General features: G+C 36.4%; 1 protein-coding gene across 1 annotated transcript in view; it reads right to left on the reverse strand.

Annotated features, from left to right (window-relative positions):
• Positions 1 to 21,111, reverse strand: part of DNAJC15 (DnaJ heat shock protein family (Hsp40) member C15) — a 65,406-nt gene that overhangs the window by 17,774 nt on the left and 26,521 nt on the right. The window contains exons 2-5 of the mRNA XM_036831125.1: positions 19,805 to 19,856; positions 17,097 to 17,170; positions 8,816 to 8,892; positions 2,170 to 2,240 (exon numbers count right to left, since the gene is read on the reverse strand). Of these exons, the coding sequence (XP_036687020.1) occupies positions 2,170 to 2,240; positions 8,816 to 8,892; positions 17,097 to 17,170; positions 19,805 to 19,856 (274 nt within the window). The remainder of the gene's footprint in view (positions 1 to 2,169; positions 2,241 to 8,815; positions 8,893 to 17,096; positions 17,171 to 19,804; positions 19,857 to 21,111) is intronic.

Genomic DNA, 21,111 nt, shown 5'->3' on the forward strand with positions numbered 1-21,111 from the left:
TAAATCCTTTCATTTTGCATATGATAACATTGACATTTGGAGAGGTTAGGGGAGTGTTCAAGGCCATGCTGCTAGCTAGAAGGCAGAAGATGAAGAATGCTGGCTCCTACTTCCGGATCCATTCCCTCCCACTCTGCCACCAATGCAAGGCCAGACTAGAGGATACTAGTAAGCACACTATGGGCAGCCAACAACCCCAATTTTGATAAAAATACAATCTCAGAATAAATCAAGTAATTCTTTAAACACTACTGGCTCATAACATATATAAACATTTTCTATATTTTACTAAGGTATCTAAAAATATATATTCTTTTAGACACATTTTAGAGCTCACTTCCTTGCCAGTAGACACAATCAACAACTTGTCAATCATCTGAAATACATGAGTGCTTGATCCCACTGCAGTCAATGAGAGAAGGGCATACACTTGATAAACTCCTCCCTCCCTTCCTCCCTCCCTCCCTCCCTTTCTTTAATATCTTTATTCCCTCCCTCCCTCCCTTCCTTTCTTTAATATCTTTATTGGAGTATAATTGCTCTACAATGTCCCCATATCTCCTCCCTCATGTCCCTCCCACCCTCCCTATCCCACCCCTCTAGGTGATCACAAAGCACCGAGCTGATCTCCTTGTGCTATGCAGCTGCTTCCCACTAGCTATCTATTTTACATTTGGTAGTGTATGTATGTCCATACCACTCTCTCACTTCGTCCCAGCTTACCCTTCCCCTCCCCGCTTCCTCAAATCCATTCTCTATGTCCGTGTCTTTATTCCTGTCCTGCCCCTAGGTTCATCAGAATCACTTAAACACATTTCTTTCTGAGTCAATTACTCTGAAAGCCCACAATGCAAAGTAAATTAGTTGAATGAATCTTTTAGTAACTGTTGAAGCTGTTTAGAAATTTTAAGCAAAACCTCTTTTCAAAGTATATTCTCTTGTTTATTCACACTAAACAATAGCAAGTGCAAAAACCAAAGGAGATGATATTTAGTGAAAAGAATTTTTATAGTAAGTAATTAAGTGAGAAAGCTGAAAAAGAATGCCTGATTTTGGAGTCAGGATGGGTAGAAATCCAAAATTTGTTTTTAATTTTTTTCAAAATAATTAGAAAACTGAAAGTCTGTAAGAACCCAAGAAACCCTTCACTCTCTGTCCCCTACTCCCCCACTTCTGACTTCTGAAATACAGTGTAACCTTCTGCCATCTGTTATTTTAGAGCAGAAACAGTAAAAAACATATGGGCTTTCTCTCTCAAGCAGCTGTAGGGTAGTTAAAGTTATAATAATTGTCTTTCTGTAAGATAAATTTACATTTAAAACCTGGCCAGTTAAAAAAAAATAGCTCAGCCTCAGAGCCTTCCAGAATAAAATTAAGAAATTCAGGATCATCTGTGACATACTACATTAAGAGATTTAGAGAATATCCTCTAAGTCTTGTACTTTTATGTGTAAGGTTAAACAAATGTAATTCATGATGCCCAAATCAGTTAATACAGTCAAAGAGTCCACAACTCATGTTTTTTCTTTCTCCATCAAAATGCTAGGAGCCTCGGGACTTCCCTGGTGGTCCAGTGGTAAAGAATCCGCCTTCCAATGCAGGGGACGTGGGTTCAATCCCTGGTCGGGGAACTAAGATCCCACATGCTGTGGGGCAACTAAGCCCACACACCACAGCTACTGAGCTCATGCGCCTCGACAGAGAGCCCGTGCGCCACAACTACAGAGCCCACGTGCCCTGGAGCCCAAGTGCGACAACTAGAAAGAAGCCCGCGTGCCCCAAAGAAGATCCTGCGCGCCACAACAAAAGACCTTGCATGCCACAACTAAGACCTGACGCAGCCAAAAAAATAAAGAAAATAAATAAGTAAAATAAATAAATATTTTTAAAAAAGATTAAAAAATGCTAGGCGCCTCAAACAGGGGTTAGATACTCATATATAGAAATCGCTAACTAAGTTTTCCAAAACTGATAACTATAAATGCATCACTTCGGTGGGTCACTGAACTCCAATCTAAAGGCTCATTTATTTATAAGAAAAATCACAACACGTGTGACACATAAATTTCCATTTCAGCTATATATCATTTATAATGAGCTTAAGTAAACTGAAAGGAATTCAGAGCATATTCTGATCCACATATTGTGAAAAACAGGAATTTTACCTACCTTTATCTGGGTGATTCAAAATCATGATTCTCCTGTGAGCTGTTCTAATCTTGGCCTTGCCGGCAGATGGGCTGTAAAAAGAAATTAAAGTGCTTGTAACAAATAGTGTCAAATGCAGATTATAAATTAATGGTTTATATGAGTTTTAAGAAATTAAAAACTAATGAGAATTTCACCATCTTGTGGATAAATATGAAATTACAGCTTGTCACTTCATTCTACCAACCATCAAAATAAATCATATTCAATGCTGCATGTACTTTCCTTCAGTCCTTATTCTCAATTAAAAAAACATATACACAATATATAGGATAGGAGAATCATAGCCTGTAGACTATTACTGTGAGTTTGAAAGTTTATGCTTCAAGCTCTTTGAGGGGAAGGCAGTACATATAATGTAACAAACAGGTATTTGAACTCTAGGGCTACCAGACTTCAGGATTTTAATCCCAGCACTGCCATGAAAGATGGGGTAGCCTTCGTCAAATTTTTTACCCTCTCTGAGCTTCAGTTTCTTCATTGTAAAACAGGGTTAGGAACAACATAGTCCTCATAGAGCAATTACAAGGATTAAATTAGTTGATGCCAACAAAGTGCTACAGCAGTGCCTGGTGTGTAGCAAATGTTCCATAATAGCTAGCTTTTACTATTATTATCTTTCAACAGAACATCTCAAAACGCTTCATAGCTCATAATTTATTTAGCTTTGTGAAAAACCTATGGGAAAAGCTTGGCTGTTAGAGCCTATGCTCTAAACAAAAATTAAAGGAGAAAGTTAAATAAACCTAAAATTATTCCTGTAAAACCTAATTTATCCAGTACTGGAACTCCTTCTCGCTAGTACATTTTCCAGGTAAGGAAAAAAATTAACATTAATAATAACAAAATCCTGGTGTTCCTACTTAATATTTATACTAGCTTATCTAAGCTGCTTTTCTGGGCCTCAAATGGAAATAACAGTAGCTGACTCAAAGTACACAGTGGTTGCTGTGAAACTCAAAATAATCTATATGGATGAACCACACTATAGGGGCTAAAAGCAGGAACTTTTAGAGATATTCAGACACAGGTTTAAATCCATCACTCATAATCTATAAAACTTTGTCTTGGGACTTCCCTGGTGGTCCAGTGGTTAAGACTCCGTACTTCCTCTTCAGGGGATGTGGGTTCGATCCCTGGTGGGGGAACCAAGATCCCACATGCCGTGTGGTGCAGCAAAAACAAACAAAAAAAAACACTTTGTCTTGCTTACTTGAACTCTCTGAGTTATAATTTTCTCACAAGCAAAATTTTCTCATAAGCATACCTCCTAGGATTATTTTAAGGACAAATTAGATTATATAAGCAAAAGGATGAGCATGACCTGGCAAACATTTAGTGTTCAAAGAATAGTAGTTATTATCATGAACATAAAGAATGCTTATGAAAATGTATTACATTTCCTACTTTTTAAAAAATGGGGTATAAATAATCTAATCTAGCATATTTTGAATGACTCAAAAAGCATTATCATGAGTATCAATTAAGTGCAAAGAAACTCTCAAGGTCTCCAGAGGTTTGCTTGCCCTTCTACTAAATGGTCATAAAATGCTACCCATTTAAGTTTTTCTGTCTGTTTTGAACACTGCCTTCCTTGCTGTCAGTTGTCAATCCTCAATTCTGCCAGTGTTCTAGTCCCTAGCTGTTACTTACCAGTTACTTGCTACTTCTAATCTCCTAGGGTTAAATAACAGATTATTAAACATGTTAAAATACACTATCAATTGCTACATAAGCATATAAACATTCTTCTACAAATAAAATAAATAAGTCTTAAGTCAAAAAGCAAGTCAAAAGAGAAATCAAAAAATATCTTGAGACAAATGAACAACCTACCAAAACTTATGGGATGCAGCCAAAGCATTTCTAAGAGGAAAGTTTATAGTAATAAAAGCCTACATTCAGGGGGAAAAAAAAGAACTCGGATAAACAACCTAACTTTACACCTCAGGGAAGTATAAAAAGAAGAACAAACTAAGCCCAAAATTAGTAGAAGGAAAATAAAGATTACAGTGAAAATAAATGAAATAGAGACTAAAAAGACCAAAAAACCAAAAATCAATGAAACGAAGAGCCAGTTTTTTGAGAATATATACAAAACAGACAAACCACTAGCTAGATCACCAAGAAAACAGAGGACTCAAGTAAAATTGGAAATGAAAAAGGAGAGATTACAACTGATACCACAGAAATACAAAGGATAAGAGACTACTGTGAACTGTACTATACAATAACAAATTGGACACCCTAGGAGAAATAAAGGGATAAATTCCTAGAAACAAAGCACCTACCAAGACTGAATCTTAGAAAATATGAACAGACCAGTTACTACTAATGAGACTGAATCAGCAATCAAAAAACTTCCAACAAAGTAAAGTCCAGGACTTTTTTATACATAAAATTTTTTTTTAATTTTTTACATAATTAAAGAATAATTAACACCTATCCTTAAACTCTTACAAAAAATGCAAGAGGAGGAAACACTTCCAAAATCATTTTATGAGGCTAGCATTACCCTGATACCAAAACCAGACAAGGACACTACAAGAAAAGGAAAATACAGGCCAATATCCCTGATGATCACAAATGCAAAAATTCTCAACGAATATTACCAAATCGAATTCAACAATACATTAAAAGGATCATATGCCATGATTAAGTGGGATTTATTCCAGGAATGCAAGGATGGTTCAACATCTGAAAGTCAATCAATGTGATATACCACAGTAACAAAACGAAGGATAAAAATCACATAGTCATTTCAATAGATGTAGAAGCATTTGACAAAATTCAATATCCATTAATGATAAAAACTCTTGACAAGGTTGGTATAGAGGGAACGAACCTCAACATAATAAAGATCATATATGAAAAGCCCACAGCTAACATTATACTCAATGATGAAAAGCTGAAAGCTTTTCCTCTAAGATCAGAAACAAGACAAAGTTGCCCACTCTCACCACCTTTATTCAACATAGCATTGGAAGTCCTAGCCAGAGCAATTAGTCAAGAAAAAGAAATAAAAGGCATCCAAATGAGAAAGGAGGAAGTAAAACTGTCATTATTTGCAGATGACATGATATTACATATAAAAAACCCTAAAGACTACACCAAAAAACTGTTAGAACTAATCAACAAATTCAGTAAAGTTGCAGGCTATAAAATCAATGTACAATAATTTATTGTGTTTCTATATACTAATAACAAGATATCAGAAAATCAAGAAAACAATCCCATTTAAAATTGCATCAAAAACAATAAAATACCGAAGAATAAATTTAACCAAGGAGGTGAAAGACCTGTACACTGAAAACCAGAAGACACTGATGAAAGAAACTGAAGACACAAATAAATGGAAAGATATTCTGTGCTCATGGATTGGAAGAAGTAATTTTTTAAAAATGTCCATACTATCCAAAGCACTATACAGATTCAATGCAACTTATATCAAAATTCCAAAGGCATTTTTCACAGAAATAGAACAAAAATTCCTAAAATTTGTATGGAACCAACCACAAAAGATCCTGAATAACCAAAGGAATCTTGGGAAAGAAGAACAAAGCTGGAGGCATCAAACTTCCTGATTTCAATCTATCAATATATTACAAATGCTCTAGTAATCAAACAGTATGGTATTGGCATAAAAAGACACATAGATTAATGGTACAGAACAGAGCCTAGAAATAAACCCATACATATACGGTCAAGTAATTTACAACAAAGGAATAGAGAATATACAGTGAGGGAAAGGATAGTCTCTTCAATAAATAGTGTTTATTGGGAACAGAAAATCTGAACATTCATATGCAAAGGAATAAAACTGGACCTTTATCTTATACCACACACCAAAATTAACTCAAAATGGATTAAAGACTTAGATGTTAACACCTTAAAACTACTAGAAGAAAATATAGGAGATAAGCTCCTTGATACTGGTCTTGTAAAGATTAAGCAAGATGAGAGAATCCTAGTTCTTAAACAAAGCATTAAAAATTAAATGTAGCTCTGATATATCTCCAGCATAGACAATTCCACCACAAATTGAAAATGTAACTTTAAATATCATTTTGCCTAGATCAGGGATTTCCAACTGCTCCCTGGAATGCATCTGACTGGGAGTAGGTGAGTGCGATGTGTAGAACAGAGTAGTGCTCCCTGATCCTGTAGCAAATCGAGCAGTTTTGGTCTCATCTTTTTCTACTATCAGTCTATTGAATAACATTTAAACAGAGTTCCACAGACGTTTTTAGAAAGTCTGAAAATCACAAATGTGTGCATAATTTCAGAATATATCAGGTATATTAAGTTTTCCTGGGCAGCTCAGTAAAATATTTCAGGCTTAACGCAATATGTAAGAATATACAGAGTCATCTAGTAACATAGTCATCTAGTAACATAGGGGTTTCTTTGTTTTTAAATAGAGTATCAACAGAGTCAGCTCCATTTTGTCTTTACCTACTTGTTATGTAGTCTAAATCATTTGGATTCACTTATCACAGAAAATGGAACCACAGCAATGTATTCACACCTTAAAGAATCTCCTCAAAATCAACACTGCCTGACTGAAAAAAAGGGCTAGAGGAAAGCAAATAAGTTCCACCTTTCTACTTAATGTGTTAAGGGCAAATATTTAGCTTCTGCATTCATGATAGAGATGGGAATAGAGCGGTGCCAACATTTATTCAGCACCTGTTATTTGGTAGGCACTTTGGTAAAAAGGTATCACTCATGTCATTATAAATTCCGACAAGGCAGATATTATTAATTCCAAATCAAAACTGAAGAAGCTGAAGGGCAGAAAAGCTAATAATAAGTGCCTCAGCAACAGAATCAGGATGAGGATCTGTCTGCTTAGCTAATATTTATTGAGTAGTTACCAAGTTCTACGTTTATGCTAAAACTTCATATGCGTTCATCTTCGCAGCAACCCTATGCAGTAGAAACTAATATTTTCTCTATTTTACAAATGATGAGACTGAAGTCACACACCTAACAGGTGGTAAAATTGGTATTTGTACCCAGATTCACTTGTTATCAGAGTCTGTGCTGTTAGCCACTCAATTTTCCTTGTGAAATTTTGTACAGTTTCCAGCTCAATGGGATAAAACTTTATAACTATGTATCTTAAGTCAACCCCTAATTATCTTTCCTAAAACAGGAGTACCTTGGATGATATTAAATGATACCTCAAAAACTTTGTGTTTGGTTTAATAATGTGCATCATATTCACATTTCAACACTATGAATGGGATGATATGGGGGCCCAAGAAAAATAACAATGCCACTCTGAATAATATTAAGCAAAGAATAGTTAGAAATATAGCTAATTTCCTAGTTTGGTTTCCCCTGCTTAAAATCATTTCTTTTTTTTGTATTCTCAGTGAGAGAGCCCATCTCTTCTTTTTTTTTATTTTTTATTTTTTTTAATAAATTTATTTATTTTATTTATTTATTTATGGCTGCATTGGGTCTTCATTGCTGCACATGGGCTTTCTCTAGTTGCAGCAAGCAGAGGCTACTCTTCATGGTGCTGCACAGGCTTCCCGTTGCAGTGGCTTCTCTTGTTGCAGAGCATGGGCTCTAGGGGAATGGACTTCAGTAGTTGTGGCACGCAGGCTCAGTAGTTGTGGCTCGCGGGCTCTAGAGCGCAGGCTCAGTAGTTGTGGCGCACGGGCTTAGTTGCTCCACGGCATGTGGGATTTTCCTGGACCAGGGCGCGAACCCGTGTCCCCTGCATTGGCAGGCAGACTGTTAACCACTGCGCCACCAGGGAAGCCCCCATCTCTTCTTATATTTAAATGAAGCACCAAGCTAAATTGAGCTGTTCCTCCCCTACCCACCTTTTTGTTTTTTCTTGATTGGTCGTAAGAAATTACAAAATGTTTGGCCTTAAATATCTGCTAATCTAAAAGAGATTAAAAAATTCTGTTGATATAGGACTTTATGATCTATTCTCCTTAATTATGTTGACTAAGTCACCATAAGATGTGTTGTAGGTAACATATTGTAACCAACCTCCATAAAAATTTGAGTGAGCTCTAAGGGAACATAAGGTAAACAAATATAGATACTGGTAAATCTATGGTAGGGGATGTATTATTAACTTTAAGTGTTAAATGATATACAGCAATCACATAATATCATTAACTTTCTCCAAACTATCCAAAGTTAGACAATAAATGGATACTAAGGTAAAACAAGTATAACGAAATATGCTAGATGTCAAATTGTGGAACGAGGAAAGAACTGTGAAACAGATCCCATGTTATAATTGAAAATATGATACATATCAAATTAGAAAACTGAATCCAGAAAGAATTCATTGTCACAATAAAGGTTATTTTGATAATTGCATTGGAACTTTAGTATTCAAATACAGTAGCTCCTTGTTAAGAAATAAAGGCACATCACAAATACGCCTGATTTTTTTTTAGGGGTGGTAGGATAAGCTCTTAGATTTGAGGTTTTAAAATGTAAAAATTTGATATTTTCTCCTTTGCCTCCTATTCATAATTTAAAATATAAGGATAACTTTATTGTCACATTTTCTCCTTTTTCAAGACAAACTTAGCCACAGAACAAAATAATACATATGCAGCACACCTACCTTACACCTAAAATAAGACTCGCTTCTCGCCTACTCATTTTTTGTTCAAATCCTCCTTTATAGTAGGATGAAAAGCTCTATACAGGAAAGAAAGAGCAAGAAATAATTAGTTCCACGTATGAGGTGGCATGACCTCAATCCCATCACACAGCTGCAATAAGAGTAATGTATTTTCCAGAAGTCAACTTGGAATTGTGGGAGGTGGGGAGGGAGAGCACTAAACAATAATCCTCTACAAGAAATTATGACCAAGATAAACACTACACTGAAGGAATAAAACAGGTCAGTAGAAGCAAAAGGCTTGAACTTTATCTAAGCTCTACGGTAATTTTCTCACTGGATAACCTTGACCAAGTCACTTACTGTAGAGATGACAGACATCTTTTTAACCTACTAGACTGGCTGACTGAGAAAGAGGAGAAACTGACAAGGTGGGGAGGACCATCAGGATATTAGACAGGGAGGCCAAGAGACCGGAAGACTAGACTGAAGGTCAATGTGGCTGGAGAGGCCTGAGCAAGGAGGAAGATGAAGTAGCAGAGATAACTGGCACCAGATTGTGGAGGGCCCTGGAAGCAATGGAAATGATTCAGGATTTTATTCTCAGTGGCAGGAGAACCAGAGCACTGGAGTAACAGATCTGACTTGGCTTTAGAAGAATTACTCTAACTGCTGTGTGGAGAGAAGACAGGTGCAGAGTGCAGGGAGGAGGACCAGTTAGGACGGACATAACAGTAATCTAGGCAAGAGATGATGCTGGTATGCACCAATTGTGATAGTAGAGGAGGAGGTGAGAGCTGTCAGATTTTGGATGTATTTTGAAAGCAGAAATAACATTTGTTTGGATTGAATATGGGATATGAGAAAAAGCAGGGAACTAAAGATGATGCAGTAAACGCTGCTATACACTGCACAGATCCCCCTTCGGAGCTGAGGCACTTACTCCTCAGACACTGGGGCAGCTGCTGGCAGACAGCACTCAGCTGTCAAACTCCAGCAATTGCCTTGGCTGAAGAATGTCAAGCTCACGCTCCCTTCGCAGGAGGGTCTCTAGCTGATGACTGGCTGACGTCAGGGTATAAACACTGTAGTTCTCCAGGGCTCAGTCCTTGGACTTCTTAGCTATGTTTACCTCCCAGGTGATGTCACTTAGCTTCACGGCCTCTTGCCCCAAATCGGGATAATCACGATGAGTCACCTGAGCGTCAGAGCTCGGGGGCGGGGGGGGGGGGGGGGGGGGGGGGGGCTGGCTGCCTCAGGCCTTTTACTAAGACTGCAGTGCAGCTTAAATTATCCCTCCATTCTTCTTCCTTCTCTTGCCTTCTGGAGCTGTTGATCCTAAGAGCATTCTCTAATAAACTACCAGGTTGCTAAACTTTGTCTCACTCTGCAAATAACTGCAAGGTTTCTGGCCTAAATTGCCATTAATGACTTAGAGAAGGAGTGGTTATTTGTTATTTGTTTCTTGTGGGTAACACATATCAGGAGATTGGTTTTGGTTACATTAAGTTTCAAATGTCTATGTAAGTGGAGGAAAAGTCTGACCTGGAGATAACATCTGGGAGTCATGAGTACACAGAGGGTATTTAAAGGTGCTCTGTGAGACTAAATGAGGGTCACCTAGAGGGGGAGTGTAGATAAGAAGTCCAAAGACTGAGCCCTAGAAACTGCAACATTTAGTGGCACAGAGATGGAGAGGAATCAGTAAAGGAAACTGTGACGGCCTAGCGGTGCAGGAGGAGGAAAAGCAGATGCCAAAAGTGAGGAAGTGAAAAATAGTTTGAAGTGCTTCTGATAGGTCAAGTAAGATGAGAACTGAGGACTGACGGCTGGATTTACCCTTTGGTAAATCTAAGTCTAGTGAAGGTACTGGAAGTGAAGGTTTGATTAGAGTGAGTTTAAGAGAGAACAGGAGAGGGCTTCCTTAGTGGCGCAGTGGTTAAGAATCCACCTGCTAATGCAGGGGACACGGGTTCAAGCCCTGGTCCGGGAAGATCCCACATGCCGTGGAACAACTAAGCTCGCCCGCCACAACTACTGAGCCTGCGCTCTAGAGCCCACGAGCCACAACTACTGAAGCCCATGCGCCTAGAGCCTGTGCTCCGCAACAAGAGAAGCCACAGCAATGAGAAGCCCGCGCACCACAAAGAAGAGTAGCCCCTGCTCACCACAACTAGAGAAAGCCCGTGCGCAGCAACAAAGACCCAACGCAGACAAAAATAAATTAAAAAAAAAAAAAACAGAGAACAGGAGGAAAGGAATGGGAGACAGCAGAGAGACAACTCTTCAGGAGCTCTTAGAGAAAACAGGATGCATGAACTCAGCTTTTAGAAGGAAAAAAATTCACACATGATTGAATGCGTGCATGTTTCTAAAACGTGAACCTATATTTTTCTAAGGAAAAACAAATAAGTGTATGCTTGCATAACAAAATCTGAAAGTATATACACCAAAATGTTATTTTGGGGTGGTAGAATTATGAATAATTATTTTCTCCATGTTTATTTTTACTTTCTAAATTTTCAACAATAAACACAGTTACATATACAATTTTTTTTTAAAAAAAAGGACTAAAAGGAAACCAAGTAAATTATTAGAGCTTAAGAAATGAGTCCTAAGGAGCCAGATCTGGTCATTTGTGTAAGCTATTCTCTTTGAACAGCTTGTCATAAATTTCCATTGGTAATAATTCCCTGGCAATTAACTCATTCAACAAATACATTAGCACCTATTATGTGCCAGAACTTTTCAAATGAGACAAGTGAAGTTCTGCCCTTTATCACATAGATGCTAATCTATCAATGTACCAGTAGTTGTGAGGAATATGATGTACTATTCCAAATTTCAAGTAATTAACAATCTAGTAAGAAAACAAAAAAACAACCCCCTCCTCCAAATTGTGAGGGGAGGAGGGAATCAAATTGTTAAGTACACATACTAATGTGGACAAATTATGCTATATATCACAAGCACTACACACACAGGGGAATATATAAGGAATAAGAGATATATAGGGGAATATATATAAAGGAATAGAAAAACTTAACAGAGGAAGAACAGCTGGTTGGAAGGTTTCTCTCAGGTGATCAAAAATTTTTACTAGATGCATACCTTACTCCCTAATATTTATGAGTATCTACCTTTGTGAGCTCCAAATTTTCAGCATAATAAACATAAATTGATGATGTTTCATGAACTGTCATTTCCACTATATTCACAAAGCTCATTAACCTTAAAAGTAGCCATTATATCTAAGCAAATTTTTACTTTGTTTTTCCAGGTAGAAAAGGAGACTAAGAAAAAGTTACTTAAAGTCTAGCATCTGGATGAGGCTCATACCCTAAAACATTGACCTGTTTACAAATAAGCTTACAAGTAAATATACAATCATCACAATCTTTCTAAGGGAACTATATCATTTTTGAGGATAGACATTTAATATTTGGGGGCTATATACAGAAAGGCAGACAGAGAAAACAACGAAAAAAAACTGCTCATGCTACTTCATAAAAAAATCATTGCCTTCTAAACTCATATGGAATTTAGGTTTTACATTACATAATTTTAAAAAGAAATTGTAAGCCCTTTGAAGCTTACAAGTAATACACCAATACTACATTATATTAGGATATATAGACATAGACAATGCAGAAGTATTTTCTGACAACACTGGTGGGTCAAGGAAATGTTTAAATTAAAAAAAAATGTGATTACAATAAGGAACAACTATATCATCAAACAGATGGAGTAGATGGTTAGATTTTTCTAATAGAATTTCCAAGAACAGTAATAGTGGGACTTATTCTGCTGTCTATGGGAACACACCCTGAACCCTTAAAAATTATTATTTGTATTATTTATTTATAAAGTATTATATGTAAACAAAAATCAAAATAATTTTCCTTCTAAAATTAACATTGAATGCTGTAGTGCTATATATTATTAAAGAAGATGTGAACGAACCAAGTTAAAGTCTTCATTAGCTAATTTAATCAATCACTTGAAACATAAAAGCCCTCCAAACAACCAGGAAAATATATCATTCTACAGTCTTAAGAGAAGAAACATATTTACCATAAACTATAAACTTTAATTATGTATAATAATCTATTTGATTTATAGAGCCACAGAAGGATGAGTTTAATTAGTGTTATTTCCATGAATTTCACTTAACCATCAAACAATGTAAGTCCAATTTAAAAAACTTATATTCAAGTAAAAAGAAAAATTCACAAATAGAAAAAGAAAAGCCTCAAAAGAAGATAAATGACTTGGGGTTTTTTCCCCAAGAAAAAAATTAGAGGTAATTAGACAATAGCTAGGTCAATAATATACATTAATACTTTAAAAAATCAAGTAAAAGGTACTGGTTCAAAACAGCAGACTGAATAATAAAAGTCTTTTGCTTTCCAAAGTGCCTTTGAAATGAGAAAAGAGATATTTTAAACAAGAAAAATCCATAAGAGGGCTAGAAAACAAGAAATGGATCAAGTAGCAAACCAGAAAGTTTAAAGAAATCCTGGAAGATTGAAAACAGGTAAGACTGCACATATAGAAAAATCACAGTAGCCCCAGTTTAGCAGCCCCTCTGACTAAATTCAGAGTCAATAAATACAAAAAATAACATCAGGGTAATTAATTAAACCAGTACAGCAGAGAGAGACCATTCCTAACTCCATTAGTATAGGGCATAAGGGCCTGCCACCTACCACTTTAGCCCTCAGGCCAAGAAAGAGAATCACAGCCTCGGATGCATCTAACTGTGGGTGGTAGGTCCCAAGAGAAGCAAAGGAGAGTACCAGCAGATCACACTGAACCCAGAGGGCTGAAGAGTTATGCCAAGGAGTAAAATACACATAGTACTCAACCACTCCTGGGTTCTGGAGGTTCCAAGACTGCCTCTGGGCTCCTTGATTTGGAAGAGACATGACATGACTGTTGATATAAGCCACCTACGTGCTCACAGCACACTGCCAATCTTCTCATTCAATTAAACTGTTGAAGTAAATCTACCCAACTGCTAAGAAAGGCCACTTGTATGAGTTCCAGGAGCAGAGACACATTGGAAGGAAAAAATAAAGAAAAAATATATGAGGATCTTACAGAACAAAAAATAGACAATTTTCACATAAGCCAAGGCTAAAAATTCCTGTGAAATTTCAGAATATCAATAATAAAGAGAAAATCCCCCAAATTTCCGGCACTCAGACAAACACACAAAGAAAAATCACCCCAACCTAAAAACCAAAAACACAAACAAAAGAAAATCAAAATCAAAACAAGCAGTGTACAAAGGAAAAAGAACACCAGAAAATCTGGCTAAGTCTGAGAGTACCAAAAAATGTGGCTGAGAGTATGCAGGGAAGTGTAAAGGTGGGCACAGAGATTCAGTCTGAGCAGAGACTTCCGTAGTGTCCCTCTAATACTGGCTCCACCAGATTCCAAGAAGCCAGCAGCTACATGATAACAGTGAGAGGGAAATAAACAAACTCTCCACGCATTCCATATGAACAAAATTATTCGAGGCAACATTCCAGAAGAATGGGGAAAAAAGCATGAGAAAAAGAAAGATGAGATTTAAGAAAAAGATGATGTTAAAGCATCGAAGAAGTGAATAAAGTTTAAGAAAAAAATGAAAAGAGAACCCATAGGAACTTGAGCCTTGAACATTCTCCTTTGAGTGACAGGGATTTATTGATACACGACTATAGTCCCTATTTGTTAGTAACTCTATTTGATTAAATAATGAACACAGTTACAAAATCAAAACACTGTAAATGGTGTGCTTATGAATTTGGCTCTTTGGAATCAGTGCCAAGAGAAAGTATGTATATATTTCATTCCTCAATTTCCCTGGAATAATTAATATTTAAAGAATTATTTTAAAAACTCCTATCTTCACTGAGGTATAATTATGATGATAAAGATATTCCAAGATGTTTCACTGCAAACTGCAAGAGTAGTACTTTGTGGAAAAGGGGCCAGATTTATCAAAAGGCACTTGTCTTAACTTGAAGCCCACAAAAGGGAGGGAAAGGGGGCACATATCACTTTTCTCTCCTTAAGAAATGCAGGGGTCGGGACTTCCCTGGTAGCGCAGTGGTTAAGAATCCGCCTGCCAATGCAGGGGACACAGTTTCGAGCCCTGGTCCAGGAAGATCCCACCTGCCGCAAAGCAACTAAGCCCGTGAGCCACAACTACTGAGCCTGCGCTCTAGAGCCCGCGAGCCACAACTACTGAGCCCGCATGCCACAACAACTGAAGCCCGCGTGCCTAGAGCCCGTGCTCCACAACAAGAGAAGCCACCGCAATGAGAAGTCCACACACTGCAATGAAGAGTAGCCCCCCCTCGCCACAACTAGAGAAAGCCTTCGCACAGCAACGAAGACCCAACACAGCCAATAAATAAATAAATAAATAAATACAGACACCTTTGAAAAGAAAAAAGAAATGCAGGGGCCGCATTCAGGGTACCCATAATAATCTTTTAAACTATTCTACCTTATCTGTGAGCCTCCACAGAGCAGTGAAATGTTTCTCATTTTCTTTCTCTCTTTTCCTTTCAGTGTTAAATAATGTAGTTCTACAAAACACAAGTCTATTTATGGTATAAATATATCTGCTGAAGATCAGCATAACAGGAGAGAAATGATTTCTGAAAGTCTCTCAATTTGCTATACATAAACATATGGAAAGACATTTAAATAACTATGTCAAGCCACCATCACCTAAGTCCCTGGACTATCTCAATACCCTCTTAACAGGTTTCACAGCTTCTCCTCTGACTCATTCTAGTCTATACTCTTTGCAGCAGGCAGAGTGATCACCTAAATTGGTAATCATGTTGCCCATGTGCTCAAAACCTTTCAAAGGCTTTCCATCACACTTAAACCAAAATCTGCTGTCTTTGTCACAGTCTATTTGGCCCTAAGTGATCTGGGCCCAAACTACCACTATTCCTTCCACATACACCACTGGAGTTACTCTTGCTGCTAAACTCATTTCCACCTCGGAACCTTTGCAGTGTTCCCACTAGAAAGCTCTTTCTTCAGATGTTCACATGGCCTGCTCCCTCATCTTCTCAGAGAGGCCTTCCCAGACCTATCTAATATAGATTCCTCTCTGCTGTTAAAGAATCAATCTCTTACGCTGATTTAGTTCTCTAAAGAAAACTAAACTTCTACCTTCAACACCTCTACATATTATATATCTTATTTATTTGTTAATTGTTTCCACTAAAAAGTAAACTCCTAGAGGGCAGTGTCTTTGTCTGGTTCATGACTACCTCCCACTCCCCACAATAATGTCCAGTATGTAGTAGGTGCTTAATGAACATTTATTGAATGAATGCTAAATTCCTATTAATACTTTAGCCAAATAAAATATAAACAGGAAAACAGAAAATAAACACATGCTCCCTCTAATCACAGACATGCATTTATAAGTCTGCAAAATCACTTGCAGTTCTTTTGACCCCGAGTTTAATTATCTGTCATAAAATAGTATGTCATCCTTTGAAAGTGTGGTTATTGTTCATGACTAACTAAGCCTCACAAGCCTATAATGCCTTTGCTAAAACAAGCCATTCATTCTCAAATTGCTGTAAGCCAAACTGATCTATCCCAGATCTTCTGTTTCCCAGAAATCAATGTTTATGTTGTACTGCTTCAGTGAGTTTTCTTTGCATGGTCTCCAGTGGTCACAAACCACAGTTCACCACACTATAGCTTTTTAGATACCTACTATCATTCATTTTTTACTTATATTCAGCTCAGCAGAGTAGCTGTAATGCTGGTAGATGAACATATAAGCCCTATAGGTTTCAAGGTTGGAATCGTATAATTTTATGTTTGAGATAGATAGCCAGGTGTGGTGGTACGAGGAAACTAGTTTCAAATTTGAAGATGAAATAAACTTTTGGGTAAGCTCCATCAGGACAGGGACTATGTCTGTTTTGTTCACCAGCTATGCCTAGCCCCTGGCACAGGACAATCACTAAATGAATACTAATTAAACAAGGAAAATAAATTACCTCAAAGTTGATGTAATACTACTTAAAGGAATATGATAATTAAAGTCAAAGTCAGGAATAAGCTTAGGTATAAAATAACATGACCAAGAAACTTAAAAGAAACTAAATCAATAAAGTAGATAAAGTTGCCAATGATACAAACATTTGTATGAAAATCCAAAACATTTTTCTGAATTACTATCAATAATGGCATATAAACTAAAATCAAAGCAAGGTTAGATTTCTAACTAAAGCCATTTTTAACTTACAGGAGTTGAAATCTTTTTTGCAGTTTCTGTGATTACTTGTCCTAGAGGTTTCCAGATTTGAAATGTGTAGCGACCTAAATAGTAACAGGAATAAAAGCAAATATAATATATTTTCTATAATGAAAGCCAACACCCACAAAGTGCTCACCATAGTATTTATTAATAGTTTACTTTATATATGTTATTTTAATAACTATCTCAAAATCTACCAGAAAGACAGTCACGTTTTTTCAAATTTCTAATTTATTAAATGGAGGACAGATTTCATTTTAATATAATTTTCATAGCTATTAAATTAAGCTTTAGTTCATAATTAGAAAATTAGAAAATTTCAATGGTTATGTATAAAATCCTACTTTTATACGTTACAGGTCATAAAAACAATAACATCCTAGCACTCAATTTCTCACTGAGGATGACTACTCTCCTAAAAGCTTCTTTTATTTTAGTGCTTTCCTTTCTTAGGCATCCTAATAATCAAAACTCCTCTGAGTCTGGACAACTAAGTATCAATAGAAAAACAGGTCCTAAATTGTTTTGAGGGTATAAAACAAGAATAAAATGTTATCTGGCTAATTTACCTTTTGTACCCTAATCAGAATGTGTGTCCACTAATACTAGGGTCTCTTTTCCCAAAGCTCTGCTGGAAAACCAGTTATGACCCTCTGAACTTAAATTCAATTTCTAACCATAATGTTATTTGCAAATCAAGATTTCTACTGGGAAAGTTCAACTACATAGATATTTTATAAGAAGTAACCTGTCTGGGCTTCCCTGGTGGCGCAGTGGTTGAGAATCTGCCTGCCAATGCAGGGGACACGGGTTCGAGCCCTGGTCTGGGAAGATCCCACATGCCACGGAGCAACTGGGCCCGTGAGCCACAATTACTGAGCCTGCGCGTCTGGAGCCTGTGCTCCGCGACAAGAGAGGCCGCGATGGTGAGAGGCCCGCGCACCGCGATGAAGAGTTGTCCCCACTTGCCACAACTAGAGAAAGCCCTCGCACAGAAACGAAGACTCAACACAGTCATAAATAAATAAATAAATAAATAAAAGAACGTGAATTTCTTAAAAAAAAAAAAAAAAAAGAAGTAACCTGTCTAAATATACTGTCATTCCTGTGCAAACAACATGTTACAGTGAAAAACAAAGGATGCTAGACATAGGAAGATGTGAAGTAGCCAATCTAAGTAGGAGATAAAAAGCTCTTGAGATCAAGTAGAACATTAAATAGAGTAAAATTAAATGAAGCTGGAACCCTAACTCATCTAAATCTCTTATATAAATATCAACTTCCATTTGATTCTATAACAGTATAAAATATGGCTTTTAAAGTACCTCAAAATTCCTTCAAAACCACAATCATGCAATCTCAGTGTAAAAAAGCAATTAAAGGCTTCAAGAAGTGACATCTGGACATTTACTTTAACCATAAAGGAGAAGGTCTAGTTCCAATAGTCTAGGGGTACTTTCTCCTAAATTCTACTCTTCAGTCGTATTTAATCCTGAAAGAGAACTGCCTGCTATTAATATTCTAGTTAGTAAACTGAATTTGGCAACAGAGTAGTATGTATAGAATACATACACCAATTCTTCTCATTGTAGAAAGAAGACCTTGGCAAAAGTATACCTTTCTCTAATTTCAAATAAAAATCTTACATTTGCATTTGAAATAACTATGCCTATTCTGCTACAGTAATTAATACAAAAATTGTTTTATGTTTATGGGCAAGTTTGTCAGAATTCCTTTTCAGACATGATACTCTTCTCATGAAACCTCAGTAAGTAGTTAACTATAGTTATATGAGACACAAGACTTTGACAGTACAAGAACCAAGAGAATCTGAACCACTGATCTTCCTGATTTTAAAGTTCTTACTGGTAAGGTGCTTTAAATAGAGTTGTGTGGAATTAAATATTATACAAAACAAAACAAAATCTTTTATGTCTCTTTTTCTATTGGATCTCACTGCATATAACCACAATGGAATGTAGCTCCACCTAAAAAGAAGATCCAATTAACAAGATCAAATCCATGGAACTTAAGAGACACAAATGCTAAATGAAAAATGTAAATCTTTATCAACAAGGAAATGCTCTCAGATTAACATTTAATTAGAGAATAGCTATGCAATTTAAAACTATAAATTAATGGTTAGAAGAGACAGCAATTTTACTTTAAATCTTTATAACTATTCTTTCTAAAAAGATTTTGGCAGTAAAAGAAATTCTCCTGGGTTTGTCAAAGAAATTACACCAACATGTTAAAATGAATGATAAATATACTATAATGAATGGCTACGCTCATCAGAAAGAACTGACAGCTCAGAAAATGCATATTTTTATCGGCAAGAAAAAAATATGGGAGAATAAAAGAGCCCCATTATCACTTACACTGCTTCATATTAAAGAGATTTTATTTTTTAATAGTACACTATAGCTCAAACTAAAAAAATGTCAGGAGGATCAATTATTATTGGGGCTAGTTTTCCTAGCTTTTGTATCGTTAATTTCCTTCACTACAAAGTTTATCTAGATTTGCTACGCTGACAAATCTTCAGTGACTATAAATGTTGCAAAGAATGGGAACGTATGTCTTAAAGCCAAAAACCTCAGAATACTAAGAGTCTTCTCATGAATCACTATAGAAGCCATTTGGAAATATTTCTCCTACAACATTTATTGATATATATCCTTTATTTATCTTACCTGCAAATCCAAGAGCTGCAATACCCAGTCCCACAGCTATCAAACTTCCTGCCTATGGAGGAAAAAATGATTATCACTTATAGTGTTACATACTGGGTTTTTTAAGTAAATCATTTTAAATAATGAGAATAATTATGATTAATAACACATTTTCCTCAAGCTCTGCGGTGTAGAATTTTTAAAAATCTTCAGGATTACAGCTAATTTTCAGTGAATTAAAATAATTCTAGATTTCATTTAATTTCCATGTATTTGAATTTGTTCTAACCAAGAGCTTTTATGTTACCTATTGCTAAAATGTTTTCTATAGACTATTCTTAATAGTGGGTTTAATGTATTTATCTTCTATAAAGCTAAAAGGTAAATATTTCCTCCTCCTTTACATATGCAATGCTCAATGGACTCTGCTATATTTAAAAAACTTGATAAAATGTATCCATGTTTAGAAAAGAAGTCAAACTGCGAAAAATTAGTAAAAATGATGAATAACTTAAGAGCTAGCTTATTTCTACCTTTCTAGATCAATGTAAAATTTTTACAGTAAGAGCCAAGAATTCAGAATTTAAAGTTATGAGCTCATCCTGATAAATTTTAAATTAGTTATATAATCCATATCAGTCTATGCTTTTCTCCTTAACCACCTTGGGAAAATATATGTCACAACAGAAGAAGGTTTTATGTAGCAAAGATCAACGGTTGCCCCCCCAAGATCCATTTTCCCCTTCTTCTACAGGATCAAAATTCCTATTTTTAGCCAGACACATATTTCCAAGCCCCCCCTTAGACTTAGGTACAGCTATGTTTACTAAGTGTTGGCTTATAGGATATAAGCAGAGTGGTGTGTGCAGCCTCAGAGAAGTCCTTCATGGGACGGTGGAATGTCCTTCTCCTTTTCCATTCCTCCTTCCTGCTGGCTGCAATTTAGACATTATACCAGGAGCTGCCATGTCGGATAAGGAAGGAAGAACAATGAGATGAAAGGAGATTGTGTCCTGGATGATCATGGAGCTGCCACAGCACCCCTGGACTGCTTCTATTTACATGAGGTAAAAATAAAATTGTCTTCCTAAGATACTACTACTATTTTCAGTTTTCAGGTACTTACAGCCAAATCAAATTTTGATGGGATCAGAACTAAGGAGAGACACTATAGAAACGGTTTTTGTCTGATTAGTGGTGAAAGAGGCAAACCCATAAGATCCAAAAACTAAAAAAAAAGCTACAATAATCTCACTAGGGAATAGAATGGAGTCATTTCACAACAGTACAGCAGAAATCATAAGATGGAGGCTGAGACTAGATGGATA

The sequence above is a fragment of the Balaenoptera musculus genome, chromosome 18 (genome assembly GCF_009873245.2).
Source record: "Balaenoptera musculus isolate JJ_BM4_2016_0621 chromosome 18, mBalMus1.pri.v3, whole genome shotgun sequence".
In the NCBI taxonomy this organism is placed as follows: Eukaryota; Metazoa; Chordata; class Mammalia; order Artiodactyla; family Balaenopteridae; genus Balaenoptera; species Balaenoptera musculus.